Below are 25,000 nucleotides of genomic sequence, written 5' to 3'. Positions count from 1 at the left end.
AAAAATCGCTAGATATCTTCGCATCTGTGAAAATGGGCATGTGGATCAAATTTCAAAAGGGAATATGCAAATTTGTCCGTGAGTGAAGAGATCTCAAGTTCCATGGAATCTATCAATTGGAAGCAAGACTAAAATGGCCAAGAAATATTTCGGGACGTCAGATTTATTTTAAACAGTTTTTGATTTGCCGTTATAAGCGAAAAACGTACGAATTTCTTACGTGGACAAAGCCCACGCGGTAAAATTCATCACGCTTAGATCGTTGTTTACTTGCCTTCATGGCCAGAAATTGCGCAGCGTTATGTTGAAAATTCTGAAAAAAACTTCGATTTGAGGCAAAATTTTCTATTAAACTATACTTTTTAAAAACATTGTTACTCGAACATAATATTTACCGGGCCATCGTGTTATGAGTTCAACTTTTCTTTAGCTTCTTTATTCCGTAATTTTACACTGCACGTGATCCATGAGATCACGTGACTTACAACCCACTTATCATAACATCCCCCTTCTTAAGTTATTTGGCTGTCTTAACAACATTATGCTAATACAAGTGAAAACTGGAACAAGAAGTCAACAACTCAACTGTAGATTAATCTAAAATACAACTCTTTTACATAGCATAATCCTTATGCCAAACCGGAACAGATCTGACCCGAGTAGAGCGACGCGGAACCGAGGTGGCATCAGTATCGGGTAGGTCTGGTTCCAGGTTAGCATCTGATTCTCTAGTTACACTTGGAGAGCTTACACTGGATTGCATGGTTACAGGCTGTGAATCATCAATGAGATCATGATCTAATATAGTAATAAGTGGTTCCTGAGTAAGATGAATATGACGTCTATTTCTACGATACTCTCTACCAGTTTCATCAGTAATCATATATGATCTGGGTGTGTCATGTTTTCCTGTAACTATAGCACGTGATAAATGTTTGTCACCTGGTTTCTTGAACCTTATACTATCCCCTTCCTTAAGTTGAGGTAATTGTTTGGAGCCTTGGCGATCATAGAATTCTTTGTATTTAGCTTGTCGTTTTTCTAGTAATTCTGGAACATCATGACAGTTCTGTGGTACTAAGAGCAAGGGGTGAACAGGAACTCTTGTGCGAATTTGCCTAATGAATAACATTTGGTTAGGTGAATAAGGAAAATTGCTTATTGGTGTGTTGCGGTATTCCATCAGACCTTCATTCAAATTGTACTCCTTTCTTAGTAAGTTTTTAACAATGTTGACCGCCTTTTCTGCAAGACCGTTTGCCTGACTATATGTGGGACTGGTTGTTATTATGTTAATGCCATATTGCGTAGCATATTCCTTCATTTCTCTGGAGTTGTAGGACATGTCTGCAATTAGAGTTTGTGGATAACCATGTCTTGAGAAAATTTCACTTAGACAACTGATAATATCACTGCTGGCTTTGCCATTGAGCCTAATAGCCTCAATGTACTTTGAATAATAATCAATGACCACAAGGTAGTTTTGATTTTTGTGTTCTAACACATCTGATGCAACAATTTGCCAGGGCAATATTGGGATTTGTCGAGTTTGCATGGGTTCTCTCGACTGCTTCCTTTGATATTTCAGACATTTTTCACAAGAAGACACCATGTCTTCAATTTGTTTATTCATGCCAGGCCAAAATACCGTTGTACGTGAGTAGTATAGGGCTTGGGGCTGTGAGACCAAAACGCCAAAAATGGTAAAAAATCAAGCTTTACCAAAGCAATTTATATCATTCTTCAACCGATTCGCAGCGATTCATTTTCGATAGGCTCAGGACGACTTGATTTTCACCCTCTATAAAACCAAAAATAGTGAAAAAATGAAGCTCTACCAAACTGTTTTGTATTACCATCAACCCTAATTATTCACAAAAATCACGTTTACAAAATATGAAGGAAATTATGGAAATTCTAAACAAAATAGAAAATCAAAATACACTTAAAGAAAATTCACGTTCACAAAATATGAAGGAAACTTTGGAAATATTGAATACACAAAATCAAATGAAACAAAAATTATCTAACCTATATATAGACATGAATAGAAACGAATTACGGAATCTGACAAAAGATCAACTGGTTGATATAATCATGAATTTAAGACCTGTTCCAAAATATCAACCCAAAACATTGAAGCGTAAATTTAAATTCGCTCCACAGTTCAAAAATGTGAAGCAGATGGCTCAAGATTATGAAGAAAACATTATCAAACCACCTATTCCTCTACCAAGAACAAAAAAGCCTGTTCCTTTACCAAGAACAAAAATCAATGAGACAAATAAGGCCTTAAAAGGATATACTAAATCAGATGAAATAAACATAAAAAATGATAAAGATCCATTACTTCAAATGCAAAGCACAAGATTAGCTGTTGGTAAATATCTTAAAAAGTTATTGGACACAATGAAAGGTTTCAAATTCACAGAGACAATGAAAATTACCTTTGAGAAACATATTGGTGATGAAGTTCAAACAAAAACGGCATACTTTAATAGCAAACCTCAAACAATAATAAATGAAACAGAAATAGCAGACTCTTTAAAATTAACAGAAGAACATATAACATTACAAATCGCACAATGGATTTCTGAAGGATCTGGTTGGCGTATTCAATCAGTTGATAATCACTGCATAAATACTGTGAAATATAATCCAACAAAAGGTTCATCTTATATTGAACTTCCATCAGAACTTAGAAATGCTAATAAAGGTTTGATCAATCTGAAAAATACAGATAATGAATGTTTCCGTTGGTGCCATATAAGACACTTAAATCCACAAGAGAAGTATCCTCAGAGGATCAAAAAAGTTGACAGAGCTTTTGTTGAGAAATTAGATTACACAGGAATTGAATTTCCGGTGACTATTAACCAAATCAACAAGATTGAAAAACAAAATAAAATCAACGTCAACGTATTTGGCTATGAGAATAAAGAAAAATACCAAATATACATCAGTAAGGAAACGAATAAAAATCATATGAATCTTTTATTAATAACAGAAGAAAATAAGAATTCACATTACATACTAATTAAAGATTTTAATAGGTTTATGTACAGCCAAACTAAACATAAAGAGAGAGAGCATTTCTGTATGTATTGTTTACAGTGTTTTAGTTCTGAAAGAGTCTTAACTGACCACAAAGCTAATTGTCTCCTAATCAATGGAGTTCAAGCTGTTAAGATGCCGACTAAAGACCACAACATATTAAAGTTCAATCATCATCATAAGCAACTACCACTTCCATTTGTAATCTACGCTGACTTTTAAGCAATAACGGAAAAAGTTCAAGGTTGTCAACAAACTGGTGTAAAATCTTTCACTGAAGCTTATCAAAAACATACTGACTGTGGATATGGCTACAAAGTTGTTTGCACTTACGATGACAAGTATACGAAACCTATTCAAATATATCGTGGCGAGAAAGCTGTTTATAAATTCATGGAACACATGCTTGAAGAGTTAAGATACTGTAAAATGATTATCAAATCCAAATTTAACAAACCACTTAAAATGACTAAAGAAGATGAAAAACAATTTCAAAACGCTGATACATGCCATATTTGTGAACAGAAGTATACCAATGAAGATATTAGAGTGAGAGATCATTGTCACATCACTGGAAAATTCAGAGGCTCAGCTCATCAAGACTGTAATTTGAATTTTCGGATCAGTGATAAAATACCTGTGATATTTCATAATCTGAGAGGTTACGATTCACATTTCATTATGCAAGAAATTGGAGAGATTGTTAAGAACAACAGATATACAAACAAGAAAGGAGAAGAATGTGAAATGAACATAAACGCAATTCCAAATAACATGGAAAAGTATATGGCTTTCATGCTTGGAAATAATCTCACTTTCATCAACAGTTTTCAGTTCATGAGTTCTAGCCTTGATAAACTAGTCAACAATCTACCTAAAGAAGCTTTCAAATATACCTCAGAACAATTTAAGAAAAACAAATTCGAGCTCATGACTAGAAAAGGTGTTTACCCTTGTGATTACATGGATAGCTTTGATAAATTCGATGAGACAGAATTACCAATAAAAGATGAATTTTACAGCATACTGAATAATGAACATATCTCAGATGACGATTACAAACATGCTCAAAATGTATGGAAAAAATTCAAGTTACAAACAATGGGTGATTATCATGATTTATACCTCAAATCTGACATATCGTTGTTGGCTGATGTGTTTGAAAACTTCAGACAAACTTGTCAACAATATTATAAACTCGACCCTTGTCACTATTTCACAAGCCCTGGACTATCTTGGGACGCTATGTTGAAAATGACTAATATAAAACTTGAATTAATGACTGATATTGATATGTTTCAGTTTATTGAAAAAGGAATGAGAGGTGGTACAAGTTATATTGCGAATCGATATGGAAACGCAAACAACCAATACATGAACGATTACAATGAAAATGAACCATCAAAGTATATTATGTACCTTGACGCAAATAATCTGTACGGTTGGGCTATGTCACAATACCTTCCAACTGGTGGATTCAAATGGAAGAAGATTGATAAACTCAACCTTGATTCATATAAAGAAAATAGTAAAAAGGGATTAATACTAGAAGTTGATCTTGAATACCCAAAAGAGTTACATGATTTACATAATGATCATCCATTAGCACCAGAAAAGATTAAAGTCACGCCAGACATGTTGTCACCATACAGTAAACAAATCGCTGAGAAATTTAACATATCAACAGGTCTCGTATCAAAATTGATTCCAACATTGTCAAACAAAGAGAAATACGTTCTGCATTACCGAAATCTTCAGTTATATCTCGATCTTGGAATGAAATTAAAAACTAACCATAGAGCACTTGAATTTAATCAGTCACCCTGGTTAAAACAATACATCGACTTTAATACACAAAAGAGAACTCAAGCTAAGAATGCTTTCGAGAAAGACTTTTTCAAATTAATAAATAATTCTGCATTTGGAAAGACGATGGAAATCTTAGAAAGCGTGTTGATGTAAGACTCATCACTGACAAGAATAAGTTGTTGAAATTAGCATCTAGACCAACATTTGTGTCAAGTAAAATATTCAATGAGAATCTGGTTGCTGTACACAAAATCAAAGAAACATTAACTTTAAACAGACCAGCTTATATTGGTATGTGTATTCTTGATCTTTCAAAGGCTTTGATGTATGATTTCCATTATGGTTACATCAAACACAAATATGGAAACAAAGCAAAGTTATTATTTACAGACACTGATTCACTGACTTATGAAACTGAAGCGGACGATGTATACAAAGACTTCCAGAAGGATAGACATATGTTTGATAACAGTGATTATGCTGAAAACTCTCCATACTTTTACAAAAAGAACAAGAGAGTGATTGGTAAAATGAAAGATGAAGCTGCTGGAGTTCCAGTAGTTGAATTTATTGGTCTGAGATCGAAGATGTATAGTTACATTAAGAATAATAATCAAGGTAGTCGTACAGCGAAAGGTGTTAAGAAGAACGTGATTAAAAAAGACATTAAACATGAAAATTACAAAGATGTTTTATTCAATTCAAAACAAATGCATCACAAGATGAAAACCATCCGTAGTGACGAACATGAAATCTGTAGTTATGAATTAAATAAAGTATCATTAAGTTGCTTTGATGATAAACGATATATTCTCAAGGATGGTATCAATAGTTACGCATACGGACATTACAATTTAGTATAATGATTTAGTATAATGTCTGAATACGATCTTATGATGTCTGTTTTTAAACATTATGAAAATAACCCACATGTTCTCATTGTTCATACTTTTGGAGAGTTTCTAAGTCGTAATAAAAAGATGCAAAAGGTGTATCATGAAGGAATCACTGATCTTATCATCATTATTCATAATGAAAAGGTCATTTATTGCGAATTAAAGAGACCGGGTAAAAAGATTGAAATGAGACCTGAACAGGTACAATTCAGAAAGAGAGTTGAGGACAAAGATAATTACATTGTAAGCAATGATTTCAACCAAATAATTGATTTTATTGATTACCACGTTTTGAAACATAATTATCTTAAATTTCAATCTGATGTATGATTCTCCTATGGATCTCTAATGTTTTATTCTTTTTAAACTTCTGGTGACATAGTTTACATCTAATTCGAGTTTTGATGTTCATATCTTCAGAGACCTCTAAAGTTTCTTTTCCACTATATATATGTTATATTAAATAATCTTTAAGTCAAAACATGTTGTCTCCTGCAGGAGACACTTACATGAGACACGTAACGCTGTGTAACGCAATTAATAATTCACTCAACCAATCAAAATCTGTTGTCTCCTGCAGGAGACACTTACATGAGACACGTAACAAAATCTGTCTCCTGCAGGAGACACCTTTCATAACGACACTTACATAAGACGCTATGGATAAGAAACGTTTTGAAGAGTTTGCAAACTATCTAGAAGCTTTTACGCGGAGGCTTACTCAGAGTTTTCCAGATTGTGCCAGTTTTGTCGACAATGAAAAGAGAGCGATGTTGGAAAGATTTCCAGAGCTCTCAACTCAGCAGCAAGCATCTCAACAGCAGCCACAGCGTGACCAACAAAGTCTAGCTGTTGTCAAGCTTGCTTTAACATCGTCTTATGATCAAGAAAGAAGAAAGGACTACTTTGGTGTTGAACATGAATTGAAAAGAGAAACACCAGAAGACATCATTCAGTCTATCAACACTTTATCAAGAGCCATCGCAAGTTCGCACAAAGATATTTTGCTGTATTCAGCTTTACAAGGAGATATGTTGACCAAACTAAAAGAGGTGTCCTCAACTCTTCTGCGAAATAACATTGACATCTCAAGGTCGTATGCTGCCTTTCTATTGTGATTTTATAGATTGGTTCACAATTATCCACGTTTGTTGCCGTGTAAACTGCCTATTGGTTTTTTCAAAAAGAACTTACGAAAAATTGAAATTATGGTTGGGTTTCAGGTGACGTCGCAAGCTTTGCTGAAGTTAGTGTCCGCCATGTTGGTGTCCCTCGGGTGTCAAATTTATGAATAATTAGTCAATTTCTATAGTGAAGCCCTCTCTCTTATCGCCGTATTATTTCGCCAACTACATGAATATCCAGAAAGAAAAAAGCGATGAAAGTATCTGGCATTCATCTTAAGGTATCCCAGTGCTCTCTGGGTATGCCGAAAGCTTAGAGAGTTGGAAGGAAAGATGTTTGAAAAAGATCTCGGTCATTAGGGTTGACCCTGCAAGCTTACCAACCGAGAAGCTCAGTCCAAAATGCTTGCCTCCTGTGGAAGCGTCGGACTTGCTGAGTTACCTCGTTCTTGAGACCAGCTTCTACACCAAAAAGCAGTTCAAGGCGTTCAAGAGTCTAGAGGCGTTTAATCAAATGGTGTCGGGATTTGTAACCTCAGTTGTAGGCAAAGTAATCCCCGACAGGTATGCCGTGAGAGCACGAGTTTGGCAATCACAGCATATGAATGATCCTTTAGTGAACATTTGGGTCATTTCCGAAAACGATGGGACTATTTTGTCAGCCCATTGCTTGGGATGCAAAGCTGGACTGGCTGAGTCATGCTCACATATCGCGAGTGTTTTATTTATGTTAGAGGCAACTACTGGAATTCATGGCAAGCTCGCTGGATGTCACGAAAACTCAGACACCGAAAACTCAGGTCCCTCGAAGTGTTCTCCAAGCTTCCGAAGTGCTCCATAATTCGATAGTGCATAGCATAAAGCATGAACCAATTTTTTTTTTATAATATAACCGGTGGAATAATGCAACAAATCCGACGCGAAAGACGGACAACAATATCAAGAGTGATTTTTCAGTGAAGCGAATCATGACGGCGCTGATGCCGAGTCTTCTTTCGCATTGTTTTTCTCTTTCTGCCTCATTTAAGAACTCTAGCCCAAGGGTCGCAAAATTGTCTTCGTTTTGGGACTGGTGGGCCGTGTCTCTGTTTGTATCCATTATCATCGCGAAATATTTAAGAATTTTAACAGAGCGACAACAAGGATCTGTGCGACGAAGTACAAAAAGGTAAACAAACGTCCCTTTCGGCTCGTCAAAATCACGCCACATTTTAATACTTTGGTGTTGGAGCGAGCGCATTTGATCCTGTTAACTGTGAATGAAAAGTTCAAAATTAACGGGAAAAATTGAGGAAATCTAAGCTAAATGAAGTCTTGTGTCACTCTAAAATGTTTTAATACTCAACCATCGGACGATTTTGCGAAACGTGCAACTTGCGGCCTTGCTTTTGCTGCTTCAGTTGGATCAAGACCCAAAAGATCAAAATACACGCGGCATTACCAGGAGTGATCATGAGTCGAGTTTATCTCTTGAATTTTCGAGGAGTCTGAGTTTTCGGGGTTCGAGGTCTGAGGTCTGAGTTTTCGGGGTGTGAGTTTTCGTGACACCCCAAGCTTACTTGCACTCAGGTAAAATGCTCATGGATTTTGCCGACATAGGTCAATGAAGTGCCGTATGCGAGGGCTAAAGACATCGATTTCTCATCGGCTAAGAAGCTCAAAGAAAAGCTCGACCAAAAAATCGAGGATCTACAACAGCCGCAAGCCTCGAACCATACAACAACTTCTAGTTCCTCCTGTTCTTCCCCTTGATATGTGGTGATCTTAGGTATAGCGCATTTGATCATATCTATAATGAATTTTGCGCTATAGACTGTGGTCAGCGGCGCAATGGCGGTCAGTCGTAATTTTCTCGGCTCCGCCATAGCCACTTATCTATATCTGTTCTGTTGTTTAAGTCGCTCTTTAATTTATCTAAATACGCTCATTTTCTGTCCATCTTATGCCCTTGATGATTCTGGAGTTACAAAGACCACTAATGAAGTGGATTTATACCGTGCAAGTTGCTCGTCGTCGATGCGTTTGTTCCGCCATCTTGGATTTTCATCTTCAACAAGATCACATCGCTACTTCACTGCTCGGATATCTCATACTCCGAACTCTGTTTCTTCCTTTAACCTAACGAGTCTTCGCTTAACAACTAGTGGCGACATCAGCCCGAACCCTGGTCCACCAATTACGTCTTTTACAACAAATCGTCGAGCAGTTAAACATCGAAGCCATCATCATAGCCACCGCTCCAACGTTGTGCAGGTAAACCGCGTATCTGATCTCCATTTGAGTACATCGAACACTCAGCTGACCATGTGCACGTTAAATGCTCGTTCTATTTCAAACAAATCTGCACTGTTTGTTGATTATGTCGACGAATGCAAAGCTGACCTAGTTGCAATAACTGAAACTTGGTTATCAGACAACGACTCCGCGGTGTGCTACGAGATAACTCCTGCTGGCTATAATAAAATTATCAAATTATTATACGAAAAAATCCTTAGTCTTTATGCTTTCCACTTTTGCTCGAACAGCCAACAATAATGCATAAAACCATCCCTTCTTTCTCACATAAACTCTTCGTTAGATACGGTTTGTTTACGCTCGAGGGACACCAAGATGGCGGATAGTAACCGTTGCTAAGGTATTGGTCACGTGGATGAAACCCAAGGATATGTGCTGAAGACGAGATGATTTAGGAGGAATTGTGATGACATATAAGACGTTTCTAGACTTGCAACTATGGTAACCATGCAGTCTTGACCGTTGAAAAAAAAAAAATGTCTGAAAATTGCACGCAACCTAGATAGCTTGTAAATCCTTGAAAGAAACCCAACTGTTGAAATCATTATTATATCCCTTCCATTTAACCAAAGCTCGTTTACTTTTATAATCTCTCTTTATTACTTTATCGATTCGAAATATTTCTTGTTTGGCTTTCAATAATTCAGGTTCATAGAAGCTTCCTTTGATTTCTTCGTTGTTCAAATCTCGCAATCGATAAGTGATTGGATTCGTGTACTGTATCTTGTCGGTAATAAATATCTCTTCTGTCCAATTTGGAGTGTAGCCTTTATCGAATACTTAATTGTCTTTTATACTTTGATATTCGAACCTTATCACCGATTTCATATTTCGGTATACGTTGTTTTGATGTTAAGATATCGTCATCACCATAGAGATTAAAATAAACTATTCCTTTGTTCTTTTTATTAGACGCTTCTGTTGGTGTCATTTTTATTGATTTATGTTTGGTGTTATTGTACTGACTTAGAATTTTCGGTAAAATGTCGAGATATTGAGTACTGCCTTGCATAGTAAACTGTTTCCACATCTTGTTTTTAATCGTTCTATTCCATCGTTCGGCAACAGACGATTTCTCTTCATTTTCGGTTGAATACAATTTAACACTATTTTTATCCAACAATTCTTCAACATGTTTATTATAAAATTCTTTACCCTTGTCACTCCATAGGAACTTTGGCTTTCTTCCTTCTTTGAATATTCTTTTAAACGCTTCAGTGATTGATTCACCCTTCTTGTCTTTCAAAGGTTCAATCCAACCGTATTTACTGAATACATCAATAACCATGAGAAGATATCGATAGCCTTTGTTCCATTTACTGTATTTCTGCATTTCAACCAAATCTGCTGTCCATATTTCATCGATGTGGTTTACAATTATACGCCGCCGAGTGAATTTACGTTTGATGGGTTTGTGTAGTTCATTTGCTAATTTGACTTGCCAATTTATTTCACTCGACGGCTTTTCACGTTTTTTTGTTTCACACCAAGACCTAATTTCTGTTTTGTATTGATGACATTTCTAGCTAGCCAATGACCCCATTGACGCTCATTCCATGGTATTGCGTCTAATGCTTTAACCATTTTACGATCAGCTATATTTTTGCATTTTTTATCACCTTTACAAACACTGTAATCAACATCATGCTGCATAGCAATTGCATCAGTCTTTCCAGTGGGGTTATCATATATTTCTAATATTTCACCGGTTGTGGGATTATATTTGACTTGTTTGTTAAGATCGTTATAAGGTCCTGTGTATTTATGACCTGGAAGAGTCCAACCACTTTTTGGTTTAGGTAATTTACCGATGAGTTTATGAATATCAACAGCGCCTCCTTTGTAAAGTGGATTAGTTGGATCATGAACACCTTGAGGTGAATACATTTCCATTGGATACCATTGTGAATAATCAATGCTTCCTCCACTTATCTTTTTACTCAAATCATTAGTGAAACTGTCAAGAGCTTGATCGAGATATTTGTTGGCTGTTTGTTTGATTTTACTCTTGGCATAATCTGATTTGATAGCTTTTGCAGCACCTTTTCGAGCAAGATAAGCACCACTGTTGGCTAATCCTTTAAAAACCATTTCACCTATTGAATGATTGTTTCCTACATCAAACAATGATCCACCCACAAACTTTGTTTTAGTTTTACCACAGTCTGAACAAATACATTTCAACATCATTCTACCATTTTTTGTTGGTTCATATCTTTCACTTCCTGGGACACATTCAGTAACTTTTTTCTGTTTTACACAATAAGACTTCATATATAAATAACTTATATTAAATTAAAATACTTTGCAATGAATCTTTCATTTTTCATAGTGTCATGTATATCAAACACTTGTAGAAGATCGAAATATGATTTACCTTTGTTCATCTCATTTAAGAAATACAAACAAAAGTATCCGCAAGTTGATGTTCTAATGTTTTGAATTTGATTGTTTTGATGTAATAAAGTGATATTCTTCTTTTTAGCATGATTAACCATTTCTTGAAACGGTGGCATTCCAAATGAATCGAAGTAATTGATGACATTATCCTTAACAAAAGTTGTTTCCCAATGTGATCCTGACATGTAAGATGGTTCGAGATTGTAAATGAAAAGTGCTTGTTTGTGATTGTGAGGAACCTTTTCATCTCTGCTTAGAACATTGTTGATTGGAATTTTCAGATATTTACACCATTCAAGTAGATCAAAGTTTGTTAAAGGGATTGTTTTATGGAATTTTGTTTTTGTTTTTGTTTTTTTTACCTCTGCCATGAGTTCTACCATTTGGCCAATTACCAATAAATGGAGGTGGTGGGCCTAATCTAGAAGCTGATCCACCAGAAAATAAATTCTTAACAAAGTCAATAGCTAATGGAATACCAATTGAAGCAAGGATAGTCCCAATAGCTCCTCCATGTTGAGTCTTTGTTGGTATGACATAAACACCTTGTCCTCTTTGTAAAGCATTGAGAATGTCCTTTTTCTGTTTTTCACTTAATAAATGTTTGTATTTAATGAGTTGATCTATTTTATTCTATGGTATGAGAAAACCTGATCCAGAAATTGATTTAACAACTTGAGAAGCACCTTCTGAAGCCAATCCAGCCAAAGCAGAAAGACCTAATGTCTTTCCAATGGTTGGCAAAAGACTTTTTCCCATAGTGAGTATTGATGTTAAAAGGCTGCCTCCAATTTGGTTTCTAATGTTGGTTTTTGATAATTTTATATCCATACCTTTTTTCATTTGTTTACTTTTTTGTAATCTGTTCATAACTGTTTTTGGAACTAAGAGTTTATCATTTCCACTTAATGAGTTTGAGGATAATCTCAATGTTATTGACTGTTTGTTATGATATGCTTTACCCAAATTCTTTTTTTTGATTTGGTGATAGTTTTACATTGATTTCAGATAACTGTACCATTATAATTATATGTTATACAATTCATATTATAAAACATATTTAATTAATGGTGTCAGGTCATTTAGCTGGGGGTCTATTCAATTGAGGTCTTAGACAATCAACAGTTCATTTCCAACTTTGTTTATTATAACTTCTTGTTCATAGAGTACAACAGCATTAACTGTAAAAACACTATCAGCAGCTGCTTGTGCATTCAGTTTGTATCTGAAAACAAGCTGTTTGGGATCTCTTGTAACCTTTTCAGTTTCAAAAGTGAGATCGAAATAAATGACTCCAAAAAGAGAATTGAAATTGCTTAGATTGAGCTGTGTACCTGAATTATAATCGTTCTTACCCATTGCATAACTCATCAAATCATTGAATATTCTTACTTTGGATTCGCTATCGTATTCCACTTCAGGATAAAATACACCATTGCCATATTCTAAACGACAAGTGGTAAGGTAAGAACCATTTCCACGATCAGCGTTTATGTTGAAAGTGTCATATTCATATGGATTCAATTCATCATTATTGTCTTTATTTCTCTGTAAATAGACAAATACATGTTTTACATTATCGATGGATGGACTGATTTGAAAAAGCCTGATGATCTAGTACCAGCTGATTGTTGGAACATTTCTTGATTATAAGTCCACTTATTAACTTTCATATAGTTTGATAGAAATCAATCTTGGAATCAATCTTGGAATCAATCTTGGAATCAATCTTGGAATCCATAAATAAAATCGATCAATAACCACACGAGCATCATCAACAACGGCCAGTTTTTGGATGAGATTTGCGTCACTTAACAATGTTAAAGTAAATTGTAATTGCATTGGTGGTAACATACTATCTTCAAGCTCTTCGAAAAATGAATAACGGTTGAGAGGAATGATTACGTTTACATCATTGTTTCCAGTTGTTAACAATCGTCGAGCTTCAAATCCACTGTTTTGATTTGCATTAGCAATTCTGTAATCTGTATCAAGGTACCACAGACTGTTTTTGGCAACGCTTCTTGAGAAATCATCACTGTATTCAATCAAATTTTTCAAGTTGACTACTTTATGAAGATTATCCGTATCGTAAATGATTTTACCTCCACTTTTAATAGTCATATGTTGAATAAGTGAATGAGCACTGTTGATTACTGACACTCGATCTGCACCGAAAGCACTACCATCAGCTAGCTTTTGAACTTGAAACTGGACCTCAAGGTAAGCATTATACCAATCGAAAAAACTACTTCGATCGTTGACAGTGAATTTGTAATCAGCTTTAGATTGTGCATTATTATTAGCTGGGTTGCTAATAACATTATCGAGTTGTATTCGAGTTAATTCATTTCGTTGTAAATATTCACTTGTTCTAAACATTATATTTATATCTTAGATTATTTTTTTACGTCTTATTCCATCACCACTTATCAGTCGATTTAGAATCATGTCTGTTGATTCTTTTTGTTTTGGTTTTGTTGGTTTTGTGTTTCGTATTGAATGTAATTTTTTCATTATATAATCACCAGATTTTTGAGAAACAGCTTTTCCAAGACGTTCTCCAGCATGTGAAACACCTGCATCAAGAGTTTTTTTAGCAAATGGTTTAACAACTGATTTGAATATGGCTTTTATTGGTTTAAATAAATTATCAATAATGATACCAGAACCCTTGTGTTTATAGACAAAACGACCCAATTTTGGATGATAAATTTTTTTGTACTCAATCAATCTCATTATATTAATTAGTCATATTAATTGAGTGGTTTTAACAATAGTGAAAAAGCTGTGTCTTGTCCATTCAAATCAATAATTCTTCGTTTTCCATCAGTGATATAAATACGAATGGTTGATATTCTGCTTTTGTTTACTGGACTAAAAGTGACTCTCTGTGGTTCAAGAGTGAAACTATATGATGGTTGGATTACACTTGTACTGAAGCTGTAGATTATGTCTGTTTCTTGACCATCAACCATGCTTTCATTAATGAGATCACAATGAATGTTTAGAAGATCAGTATCTTGTGATAAATTGGGAACTTTTGTACCAACATGGGTTCCAGATGTAAGTAATGCTTTATTGAATCCAATAAGCTCATTAAAGTTACTCTCTCGAAGATTAAGTTGATAATTATTAGCCAGTGTTATTTCAACTCTAAAAATTGTTTTATCAAATTCTAATGTTATGGGATAAGTGTTATTGTCTTTTGTTAGAGATTTAATGTGATTGTTGAAATCTTCATAACTCAATACACCGGCTGGTAGATCAATTTCAGTGAAAGATGTACCGTTATCTTTACTATATTTAAGCTTCTGGTTATTGAGTGAACTGTTGACATTGAACCATGTGAAACTCATGTTTATAATTCTGTTAAGACCAATAACATACTGACGATTTTTGTCAAGAGTTATAGGTTGAACAAAACGAGTTGTAAAATCTGATGGTTTGTTTTTTCCAGATTTATTGTTATAACTTGTCAAAACAATTTCTCTTTCCATTATATGATATGGTTACATTATATTTTGAAATAATTATTGAACATTTTTGTGTATTGTTTCTTGTTTATGGTTGATGTCTTCAAGAGAGTATCAAGAATGGCTTGACCTGTGTTTCTCATTTTAATACTATTATTGCCGGCTATCATTTCACCAATGATGAGTTAGAGTTGTTTCACAAGCTGTTTGGGATTATTGTAAAAATGAACACCTGAACCTTGAATAGTCTTTAACTTTTTCTTATTATCTGAGATATATTTGTTTAACACAGAGCGTCTTATATCAATTTTTCTATTTTCTAATTGCTTTTCTGCATCATTTATTTCACCTTTATTATATCTTTTGGTAACATCACTTTTATATCCTTTTAATTGATTCCTTCGAGATTCAGCGTATTTAATGATTCAGGTTAATTTTGTTCTTTTACCTCTTTCACTAGGTATTTCTGATAAACTTTTATCAAGATCATCATAATTAATTACATTGAGATCATCTAAAATCATGTTTGCGGCATCTGAATCTTGTAGGCCATAATCAATGTCTTCATCATAGTCATACTCTGGTGGTTCTTCAAATGAATCCAAAATTTCACCGAATGATTGATCACCATCATAAGGCTTAACTTTTCGCACCACTGCTGGTGGTTCCTTATAAGCATAAGGTGGTGGTGATATTGGAATTTGTTTTTCATCATATGGTTCATATCCACGATCATCATCTAAAAGACCCTCTACCTCCATATCTTCAAATGGGTCCACTTCTGGGTAATAATCAATGTGTGGAGTTTTACCTTTTTTCTTTGATTTTTTTCTAATTGGAGGTGTATTCAAATTACTTTCAATAACTTCATCTAATTTACCAGTCACTGGTTCAAACATTTGTTTAAATAATGTCTGGTTTGTTTGTTGGTTGATGTTAGTTTTCTTAATGGCATCATGAACTCTATTGATTTGGTTCCCAAGATTAGTTTTACTTTTCGCTAACTTTTGCCATTTTTTACGATTCATATATAACATAAGTATATATTATAATGAGAATACTTAATTACAATGTTGAAGATAACAATAATGTTAACTTCAAGCAGACACATAAATTAATGCCAGATAGATGTTTTCGAATGCTTATTTGTGGTCCAAGTGGTTCTGGTAAAACTAATTTGCTTCTTGATATGATCTATAGACTTTCGTATTTCGATAAAATATATCTTTATGCTAAAAACCTTGAACAAACAAAATATCAACATATGATGCAAACATTTGAGCCTATTTCAGAAGAGGTGGGTTACCCAATTCTTGAAGTAAGCAATGATGAAATTATTCCTGTCACTGAAATGGATAATGAATCACAGAAAATTGTTATATTTGATGACTTTGTGTGTGAAAAGAACCAAAATCCACTGATTGAATATTTCATCAGAGGAAGACATAAGAACTGTTCAGTTATTTACTTAAGTCAGAGTTTCTATAAGACACCAAAGGATATAAGACTGAACTGCAGTCATTTTTGTATTTATGATTTTCCAAGCATAAATGAAAGAAATATGATATGTAGAGAAACTGGAATTCCAAAAGATAGTTATCAAAAAGCAACACAAGAGCCTTATTCATTCGTATATCTTGATAAGATAAAAAAATTTACTTCAAAGAACTTTGATGAAAAAGTATAATGTAATTAATATATATAATGAGTTATTCAAATGGATTATTAAATTATAAATCATCTGGTAGTGGTACTTCAAGAGGTCAACGAGGATTACCAGGTGTAGGGTTTAAATTGACTGCTTCTGGTGATTATGACATGGAAAACAAACAACTTAAGAACTTGAAAAATCCAACCGATAATCAAGATGCTTGTACAAAAGCTTATACCGACGATCATCTTCATACTGATGGAACACGACCCATGTCAGGTAATCTTGATATGCAAAACAACAAGATTATTAATGTGGCTGATCCAACAAATAACAAAGATGTAGTCAATTTACAAAAACTCAATTCTGTTGTTGTAAATAAAGCTAATAAAACTGATGTATTACTTTTAGATGGTTCTCAAGCAATGACTGGTAACCTTAACGTTGGAAATAAAAAAGTAATTAATTCAGCAGCACCAACAGCTAGAACTGATCTATGTAATAAATTGTACGTTGACACTGAATTAGCCAAGAAACATGATATTGGAAGCGTTGATTTAAGTAATTATCTTGATAAAACCAAAGGTGGTAATATTGAAAAGGCTTTGAATTTCACAAGTGTTCGTGGTACTGACAGGCAAATAAATGGTCTAAGCAATACACCATCTCAAACTTCATCAGCTGTGAATCAGTATTATGTCACATCTGAACTTAATAAAAAGTTAGACACTACAACATTCAACAATGAGATAGTGAAAAAACCTGATTCATCTACTGTCATGCCATTAAATGGTTCTCAAACAATGACTGGTAACCTTAATGTTGGAAATAAACGAGTAATTAACTCAGCTGCACCCACAACTGGAACTGATTTATGTAATAAAACGTATGTTGACACTGAATTAGCTAAGAAACATGATGTTGGAAGTGTTGATTTAAGTAATTATCTTGATAAAACGAAAGGTGGTAATATTGAAAAGGCTTTAAATTTCACAAGTGTTAGTGGTTTCGACAGACAAATAACAGGCATTTCAGATCAACCAGCTAATGGAACCAGTGTTATTAATTTAAATAAGTTCAACACTGAACTCAATAAAAAGGCTGATGTGGGTGTTGTGATGAATGGGTTGAGTGCAAAGCTTGATATAACAACATTTAACACAAATATAGTAAAAAAGCCAGATTCAAATGCTGTTATGTTAAGAAATGGTTCTCAATCTATGACTGGTAATCTTAACCTTGGAAACAATAAAGCAATTAATTCAGCATCACCAACAACTGGAAGTGATCTTTGTAATAAAACATATGTAGACACATCTGTGAACGACCAATTATCTCATAGTGTTAGTAACAATTTAAAAAATGATCTGGATTATATCATGAATGGTATTATAGGCAACGAATTTAGTGATGAAGACGATATCATTGGGAAATTAATGATTAACAAAGACTTTCATCACTTCAATAAAAAGGTAAAACCATTTGAACTAAAACTCGATTCATCAAAAGGTTATTATTCAAGCAGATTTGGAGTCAATATGTACAGTGCAGCAAAATCGGAATACACAGTTGTTTGTGAAATATGGTGGGAATCCAGTAGAATTGAATATAATTCAGTAACTCTGGCTGCTGTAAGTTCTGTTGAGACAATTACAAGACAACGATCAAATCGATTTTCAAATCATATTAGAAGCCTTGTTCATATGACTAAATGGAGCAATACAACACCAAATTATTTGATGTGGGATATTGTAGTTAAATTTAAACAAGGCCAGGCATATGATCAAAAATTAGATATATGGGTTGTAATCTATGGTTCGAAGGGATATCATAACGACATACCAGTTGAAGTTTATGATAAGTGGTATTCATTGTTCAATAGCAAACTGTACATTTATCCAGAAGCAGTTTTGAATAAAGAACCAACGAAGGCTAGGAACCCAACAACCAAGAAATATGTTGACAATGTTCAAACATCTTTGCAAACAAACATTGACACTAAAGCAAGTAAAACAGCATTAACAAATGCAACAAAAAAAAATTGGTATAGAGGCAAACTATCACATGATAATAATTCGAGAGTATATTTTTATGTGAATGGAACATCAGATCATAGCACCAACGTGTCTCAAAGCAGTAATGCTGATTTCACAGTGAATTCAAGCGATACCTCAAAACTAATGGTCAATAATGCTGGTTTGTATCTTGTCACATTCATCAATGGTGTGAAAAGTGCACATTTGTCACACCTCAAGTTCATTCTAGATAAACCATTCATGACTACTAGCGGTGACATTAATATTCAACTTCAAAACACTAAAGGTTCTTGGGTGACAATAGCCAACACAGTAATGTTATATTTCCAAGCAAATACATCACTAAAAATACAGGCTGATAATAGTAATACACTTTTCGATGGAACAAGCAACAGTTACATCATGGTAGCAAAACAAGATTAATATATCTAATATTTATATGACTGTGAAGAAAAAGGAAATATTCAATTGGAATCACATATCAAGCAAACTGACTGAAGACCAAATTGTAGAGTTAAAAACTTATTATAAGGTTTACCATCGTAAATGTAGGGCTTATAAAAAGTTAATGAAAAGATTCAAGAAAATCAAACTAATTGGTAACTCTCTATCTGTCATATTTGCAACAGGAAGTATTGCTTCTGCTGCAGCGACAAGAGGTATTTCAATAGTTGCAATATCAACAATCTCTGTTCTTATCCAAGGATTTATGGCTCATAAAAACCTAGATTTAAATATTCAGAATTGCACCTATGCTTACCAAAGTTATCAACACTTGTTAATAAGTTTCAAAAATACATTGAGAAGTGGTGAATTTGACATTGATTCATTACGACAAATGATGAGATACATCGATGGTGTAGTTACTGATCTAGCCCCTGATGCAGATAAATTATTATTGAGTTATGATTCGAAATTTGTTGATTGAGGATTGAAACAATTTCGTCTCCGATGAGATTTAATATTTGAGCCCAATACTGTTCACATTGTTTAATAGTCTTTTTTTATTTTGAAGTTTTTATTTCATTTGGTGTTAAATTCATCATATGAATTAGTTTACCAATGATAAACTTTAATGATATCATTCTTTTTCTTGAACTGTTTATTTGTGGTTGAACTTGTTCAATGAGATCAAAGACTTTTATAATTTTGTCTATGTGGTTTCTATTTATTTGAACGCGGGTTTTATCACAAATATCATAAATTATATTTTCTACACAGTATTTTCTGTTATAGACTGATTTTCTGCTAAATTTGAACCAATTTTTATAGAAATCAATGAATTTGGTAGGATCTTTGAAATATTGGCTATGAACTTGTCCACAATTAATACAAACGAAGAAACCATTATCTAAACGAATACTTTGATTCACACAACATTTTTCTTCAATGGGTTCATTATTTTTCCAGATAACTTTATCACAGAAAGGACAGCAATATGTTTCCACTTTTATTAAAGCATCATGAATTTCTTTATTACATTCCATATTTTGTATAAGTGATTTTTCTTTAAGTGTTTTTTTTATCAAACTTGTGAATAATGAGGGTTAATAATGATATAAATCAGTTTGTAATGAATGAACCAGAAGTCATAATTAGTTCCACAGAGAGTGAAAATTAAGTCGTCCTAAGCTTATTAAAAAAATTGTTAAAAATTCGTTGAAAAAATGATAAAACAATGTTTTGGTAGAGCTTCATTTTTTCACTATTTTTGGTTTTATAGAGGGTGAAAATCAAGTCGTCCTGAGCCTATCGAAAATGAATCGCTGCGAATCGGTTGAAGAATGATATAAATTGCTTTGGTAAAGCTTGATTTTTTACCATTTTTGGCGTTTTGGTCTCACAGCCCCAAGCCCTATACTAATTACGTGCATTAGCTTTGGTTTTCTCAATGCCACAGTGACTTTAATGCAATTTCTGAAGTATATCCGTTCTCCATATAAATGGAATGACAAGCCTGTTGTCCTTGAGGATTCCATCGGTTATATGAATATCATTCCTGACATTCCAGAAAGACTTTAGAGAAGGAGGTACATCACGTTTGTGTTGGGGCCAACCCTCCATGGCATACCTATGTAACAATTGCATAGTAGGATCATTGCAATTTAGCTGTCGTAACTCCATTAACTTCATATCCGAAATTTGTAGATCGAGAATTACACTATGAATGAAATGCTCCATGTCATGATGCATATCATCATCAGTAGGAACACTGGATTGATCGATTGCTCTTGAGAGGGTATCTGCAATTGTAGTATACTAGGACAGCGGTTGTTTATGTAAAAGTATACATCCGAAAAAGTGTGAGCGCGGGAAGATTATTAAAGAAACGTATACTGTGTGTACTGTTGTTGTTCGCCTTCGTGGCTGCCTTTTGTGGCATACTTCTTCATTTTTAGACACTACAAATTGGCGACGAGGATGTCGAATTCAGTAGAAAGGGCGCTTCCGCCTCTAGATTTAACAGGGTCTTCCTCTCAGGTCGCGGAACGATGGCGACAGTGGAAACGATCGTATCAGTATTACATCGATGGCAAGGGAATTACGAATCCTTCTCGGAAAACAGCTCAGTTACTTCATTTAGCAGGTATGGAAGTACAAGATATTTACGAAGATATTCCAGATCCTGGACCACTGAATGCTAACGAGGATAATGAGTATGTGGTGTGTCTGCGAAAGTTGGATGCTCATTTTCGAGCCGAGGACAATGTACCGTACGAGCGTCATGTCTTTCGTCAACTTACGCCGACAAAGGGAGAGACCGCCGATAAGTTCATGGTTCGTTTACGTAAACAAGCTCGTCATTGTAATTTTGGTCCAACTTTGGAAGAAAATTTACGGGATCAATTGATTGAAAAGTTGCCTAATGTTGAGCTAAAGAAGAAGCTATTGGAAGTCGTTAATATTACTCTGCAAGCAGCAATGGATAAAGTTCGAAAGTGGGAAGCCTCACACGAGCAGGCAAGTCAAATGGTCATGCCAAGCCAAGAACCTGGAGCAGGTACTCATGCAGTTGAAGAACGTCCTGGGCGTGGAGACAAAGGGAAAAGCGTTTGTTTCAACTGTGGTAAAGAAGGTCATTTTGCTCAAAGTACAAATTGTCCAGCCCGAGGTCGCAAGTGCAGCAAGTGTGGTAAATATGGTCATTATGCAAGCTGTTGCAAAGGGGGAAGGAACTCGAAGCCTGGAAAACAAGGTAACACCCAACAACGGGGAGGCAGACAGCAGCGTCATGGTAAGGGGAGACAGGCAAATCATGTTGAGGGTCATTGTAACGAGTCAGGTGAGGATGACAGCTTTGCTTTTACTATAGAAGAACAGACATGTGCTATGTCAAATTCCTCTGAACCCGTTATCTCAGTGAAGATTGGCGGAATCAGCAGAGATGTGTTGATTGATTCAGGTTCTGCAAGTAACCTCATTAGTAAAGATACACTGCAGGAACTTAAGTATCAGGGGCTCAAGATTGAATTAAAACCTTGTCTGAAGAGATTGTATGCTTATGGGGGTCGAGAACTTAAAATTGAGGGCCAGTTTCAGACAGAAGTTTCCGTACCCAAAGCAAAGGTTGTGGCAGATTTCATTGTTGTTGAATCCGGGCGTTGTTTGCTGGGATATTCGTCCGCCACAGATCTTGGAATCCTTCGTGTGGATCTCTCGGGAACTCTTGGGACAGGAGACTGTAACACTGTTGATGGTACCTTCGTGGGAGGACTCAAAGCAAAATACCCCAGTGTATTCCAGGGAATTGGAAAGCTTAAAGATTATCAGTTGAAGCTACACATTGACCCCAGTGTAACTCCAGTCGTTCAAAAAATGCGACGAGTACCTTTTTCTGTAAAGGACAAAGTAACTGCCAAGGTTAACGAACTCCTTGAAAAGGACATAATTGAGAAAGTCGAGGGGCCGACGGTGTGGGTAAGCCCAGTCGTTGTTGCTCCTAAACCGTTCGGAGACATAAGGTTGTGTGTCGACATGCGGAGAGCCAACTAGGCCATTATTCGGGAAAGATTGCCCATACCAACCATAGATGAAGTCCTTGAAAGTCTTAATGGGAGTGGTGTTTTCTCGAAGTTAGATTTAAGGTGGGGTTTTCACCAAATTGAGCTGGATCCTGATCCTGGATCCTGCTTTTACCACCCATGATGGTATATTCCGCTACAAACGTTTGAGTTTCGGTGTAAATGCCGCACCAGAGAAGTACCAGCATATCATCACCCAGTCAATGGCAGGTCTACAAGGGGTGTCAAACATAGCAGATGATCTTATCGTTCATGGTCGAGACACTGAGGAACATGATAAGAACTTACACAGTGTGTTGCAACGTCTTAGTGAGAAGCAGCTGACTTTGAATGCTGAAAAATGCACTTTCCGAATGACTAAAGTGGTATTCATGGGTCTTTTGCTGAGTAAGCATGGCATCGGCCCAACGGAGGAAAAAGTCAGAGCAGTTGCAGAGGCAAGTCAGCCTCAGACACCCTCAGAAGTCCGTAGCTTCTTGGGGCTCGTTGGATTCAGTGCCAGGTTTATACCCGATTTTGCTACCACTGCTGATCCCCTCAGAAAACTTGCAAGAAAAGGGGAACCGTTCGTTTGGGGTAAGGAGCAGGAGCAATCGTTTCAGAGATTGAAGAGTCAAGTTGCAAGTGCATCAGTCCTAGCTTACTTCGATAAGGACACACCCACCCGTGTTATTGCTGATGCAAGTCCTGTTGGACTTGGCGCCGTGCTGGTACAAGAAAAGAATGGGGAAAGCCGTGCCATCTGTTATGCTAGTCGTAGTTTGAGTCAAGTGGAGCGTCGTTATAGTCAGACAGAAAAGGAAGCACTAGCCTTAGTCTGGGCTTGTGAACGCTTCCACCTCTACTTGTACGGGCTTCCACAGTTTGATCTGGTGACAGACCATGAAGCACTTAAAGTCATCTATTCAAGGAAGTCTAAACCTTCAGCCAGAATAGAGCGCTGGGTTCTGCGTTTACAACCGTACAACTATCAAGTTTGCTATGTGCCTTCAAGAAAAAACATCGCAGATGCCCTTTCCCGACTGACGAAGATACCTGCTTCAGACAATTCCGCGGAGGATGATGGATATGTACGCGCGATAGCTCTACATGCTGTCCCTGCTGCATTGAGAATCAAAGAGATTGAACAAGTCTCAGCACAAGACTCTGAGTTGCAAGCACTCAGGAATTGTCTCATCGAAGGGAAATGGGACAATGCCCCAAAGCAGTATTTGCCAGTGCGCAATGAGTTGACTTTTATTGGCCATGTAATTCTCCGGGGGACAAGAATTGTTATACCCCAAGCACTTCGCAAGAGAGTCGTTAGTTTGGCACACGAGGGGCACCAAGGAGTCACAAAGACAAAGGAGAGACTTAGAACAAAAGTCTGGTGGCCTGCTATGGATCGTGATGCCGAGAAAAGATGTGCAGAGTGTTACGGGTGCCAGATGGTTACAAAGAACGTTCCACCCCCACCATTGAAGTCAACACCGTTACCCAACCAACCATGGGAAGAAGTAGCTGTGGATCTAATGGGTCCGTTACCTTCTGGGGAACATTTGTTAGTTCTCGTTGATTATTACAGCCGGTGGATAGAGGTTGATGTTGTCCGAACAACTTCCAGCAAAACCATCATTCATTGCTTGAATGCCCAATTTGCAAGACATGGGTTGCCTAAAGGTCTGCGTACCGACAATGGCTCAAATCTTGTATCTAAAGAAGTAGAAGATTACCTGAATGAAATGGGGATTGATCACCATTACACAACACCTCTATGGCCAAGAGCTAATGGTGAGGTAGAGAGGCAAAACAGGTCGCTTCTGAAGTCCATGAGAGCAGCCCATGCAGAAGGAAAGAACTGGAGAGAGGAGCTAAACAGGTTCCTTTTGGCATACAGGTCCACGCCACATTCAACCACAGGAAAGAGTCCCGCCGAGTTATTGTTTAGGAGAAAGCTGACAACTAAAATGCCTGAGCTAGTCAATGTTGAAGAGGAGGAGGTAGAAGTGAGCGACCAAGCCGTTCGTGATCGGGACAATCAGAGAAAGCAGTTTAACAAGGACTATGTGGACAAGAAGTTCCATGCCAGAGATCGAAATGTGAAAGAAGGAGACAGTGTTCTGCTTGAGAAGAAGAAAGAAAATAAGCTGTCACCTTGCTATGAGAAGGAACCATATCAGGTGATATCTCGTTATGGGGACCAGGTGGTGTTGCGATCGCCTCAAGGTGTCCAGTACAAACGCAGCCGTCAGCATATT

At 35.9% G+C, this 25,000-nt stretch overlaps 2 protein-coding genes and 1 pseudogene across 2 annotated transcripts in view; 1 reads left to right on the top strand and 2 right to left on the bottom strand.

Annotated features, from left to right (window-relative positions):
• The window catches only part of LOC111341525 (uncharacterized), a 48,096-nt gene that overhangs the window by 2,774 nt on the left and 20,322 nt on the right, over nucleotides 1-25,000 (bottom strand). The gene's annotated exons all lie outside the window — the stretch shown is intronic.
• Nucleotides 12,689-13,960, bottom strand: LOC148719440 (uncharacterized; annotated as a pseudogene).
• LOC148719439 (uncharacterized) lies at nucleotides 21,083-22,749 on the top strand. The gene has a single exon (XM_088740614.1). It carries the CDS (start codon nucleotides 21,163-21,165, stop codon nucleotides 22,732-22,734), a length of 1,572 nt encoding a protein of 523 aa, XP_088596740.1. The 5' UTR covers nucleotides 21,083-21,162; the 3' UTR covers nucleotides 22,735-22,749.

The sequence above is a fragment of the Stylophora pistillata genome, chromosome 12 (genome assembly GCF_964205215.1).
Source record: "Stylophora pistillata chromosome 12, jaStyPist1.2, whole genome shotgun sequence".
Taxonomy (NCBI): domain Eukaryota; kingdom Metazoa; phylum Cnidaria; class Anthozoa; order Scleractinia; family Pocilloporidae; genus Stylophora; species Stylophora pistillata.
This window is presented reverse-complemented; position numbering and strand designations above follow the sequence as displayed.

Bases quoted from the DNA above. Each gene is read 5' to 3' on its own strand.
- LOC148719439 (XM_088740614.1), top strand. From the start codon at position 21,163: ATGTCGAATTCAGTAGAAAGGGCGCTTCCGCCTCTAGATTTAACAGGG.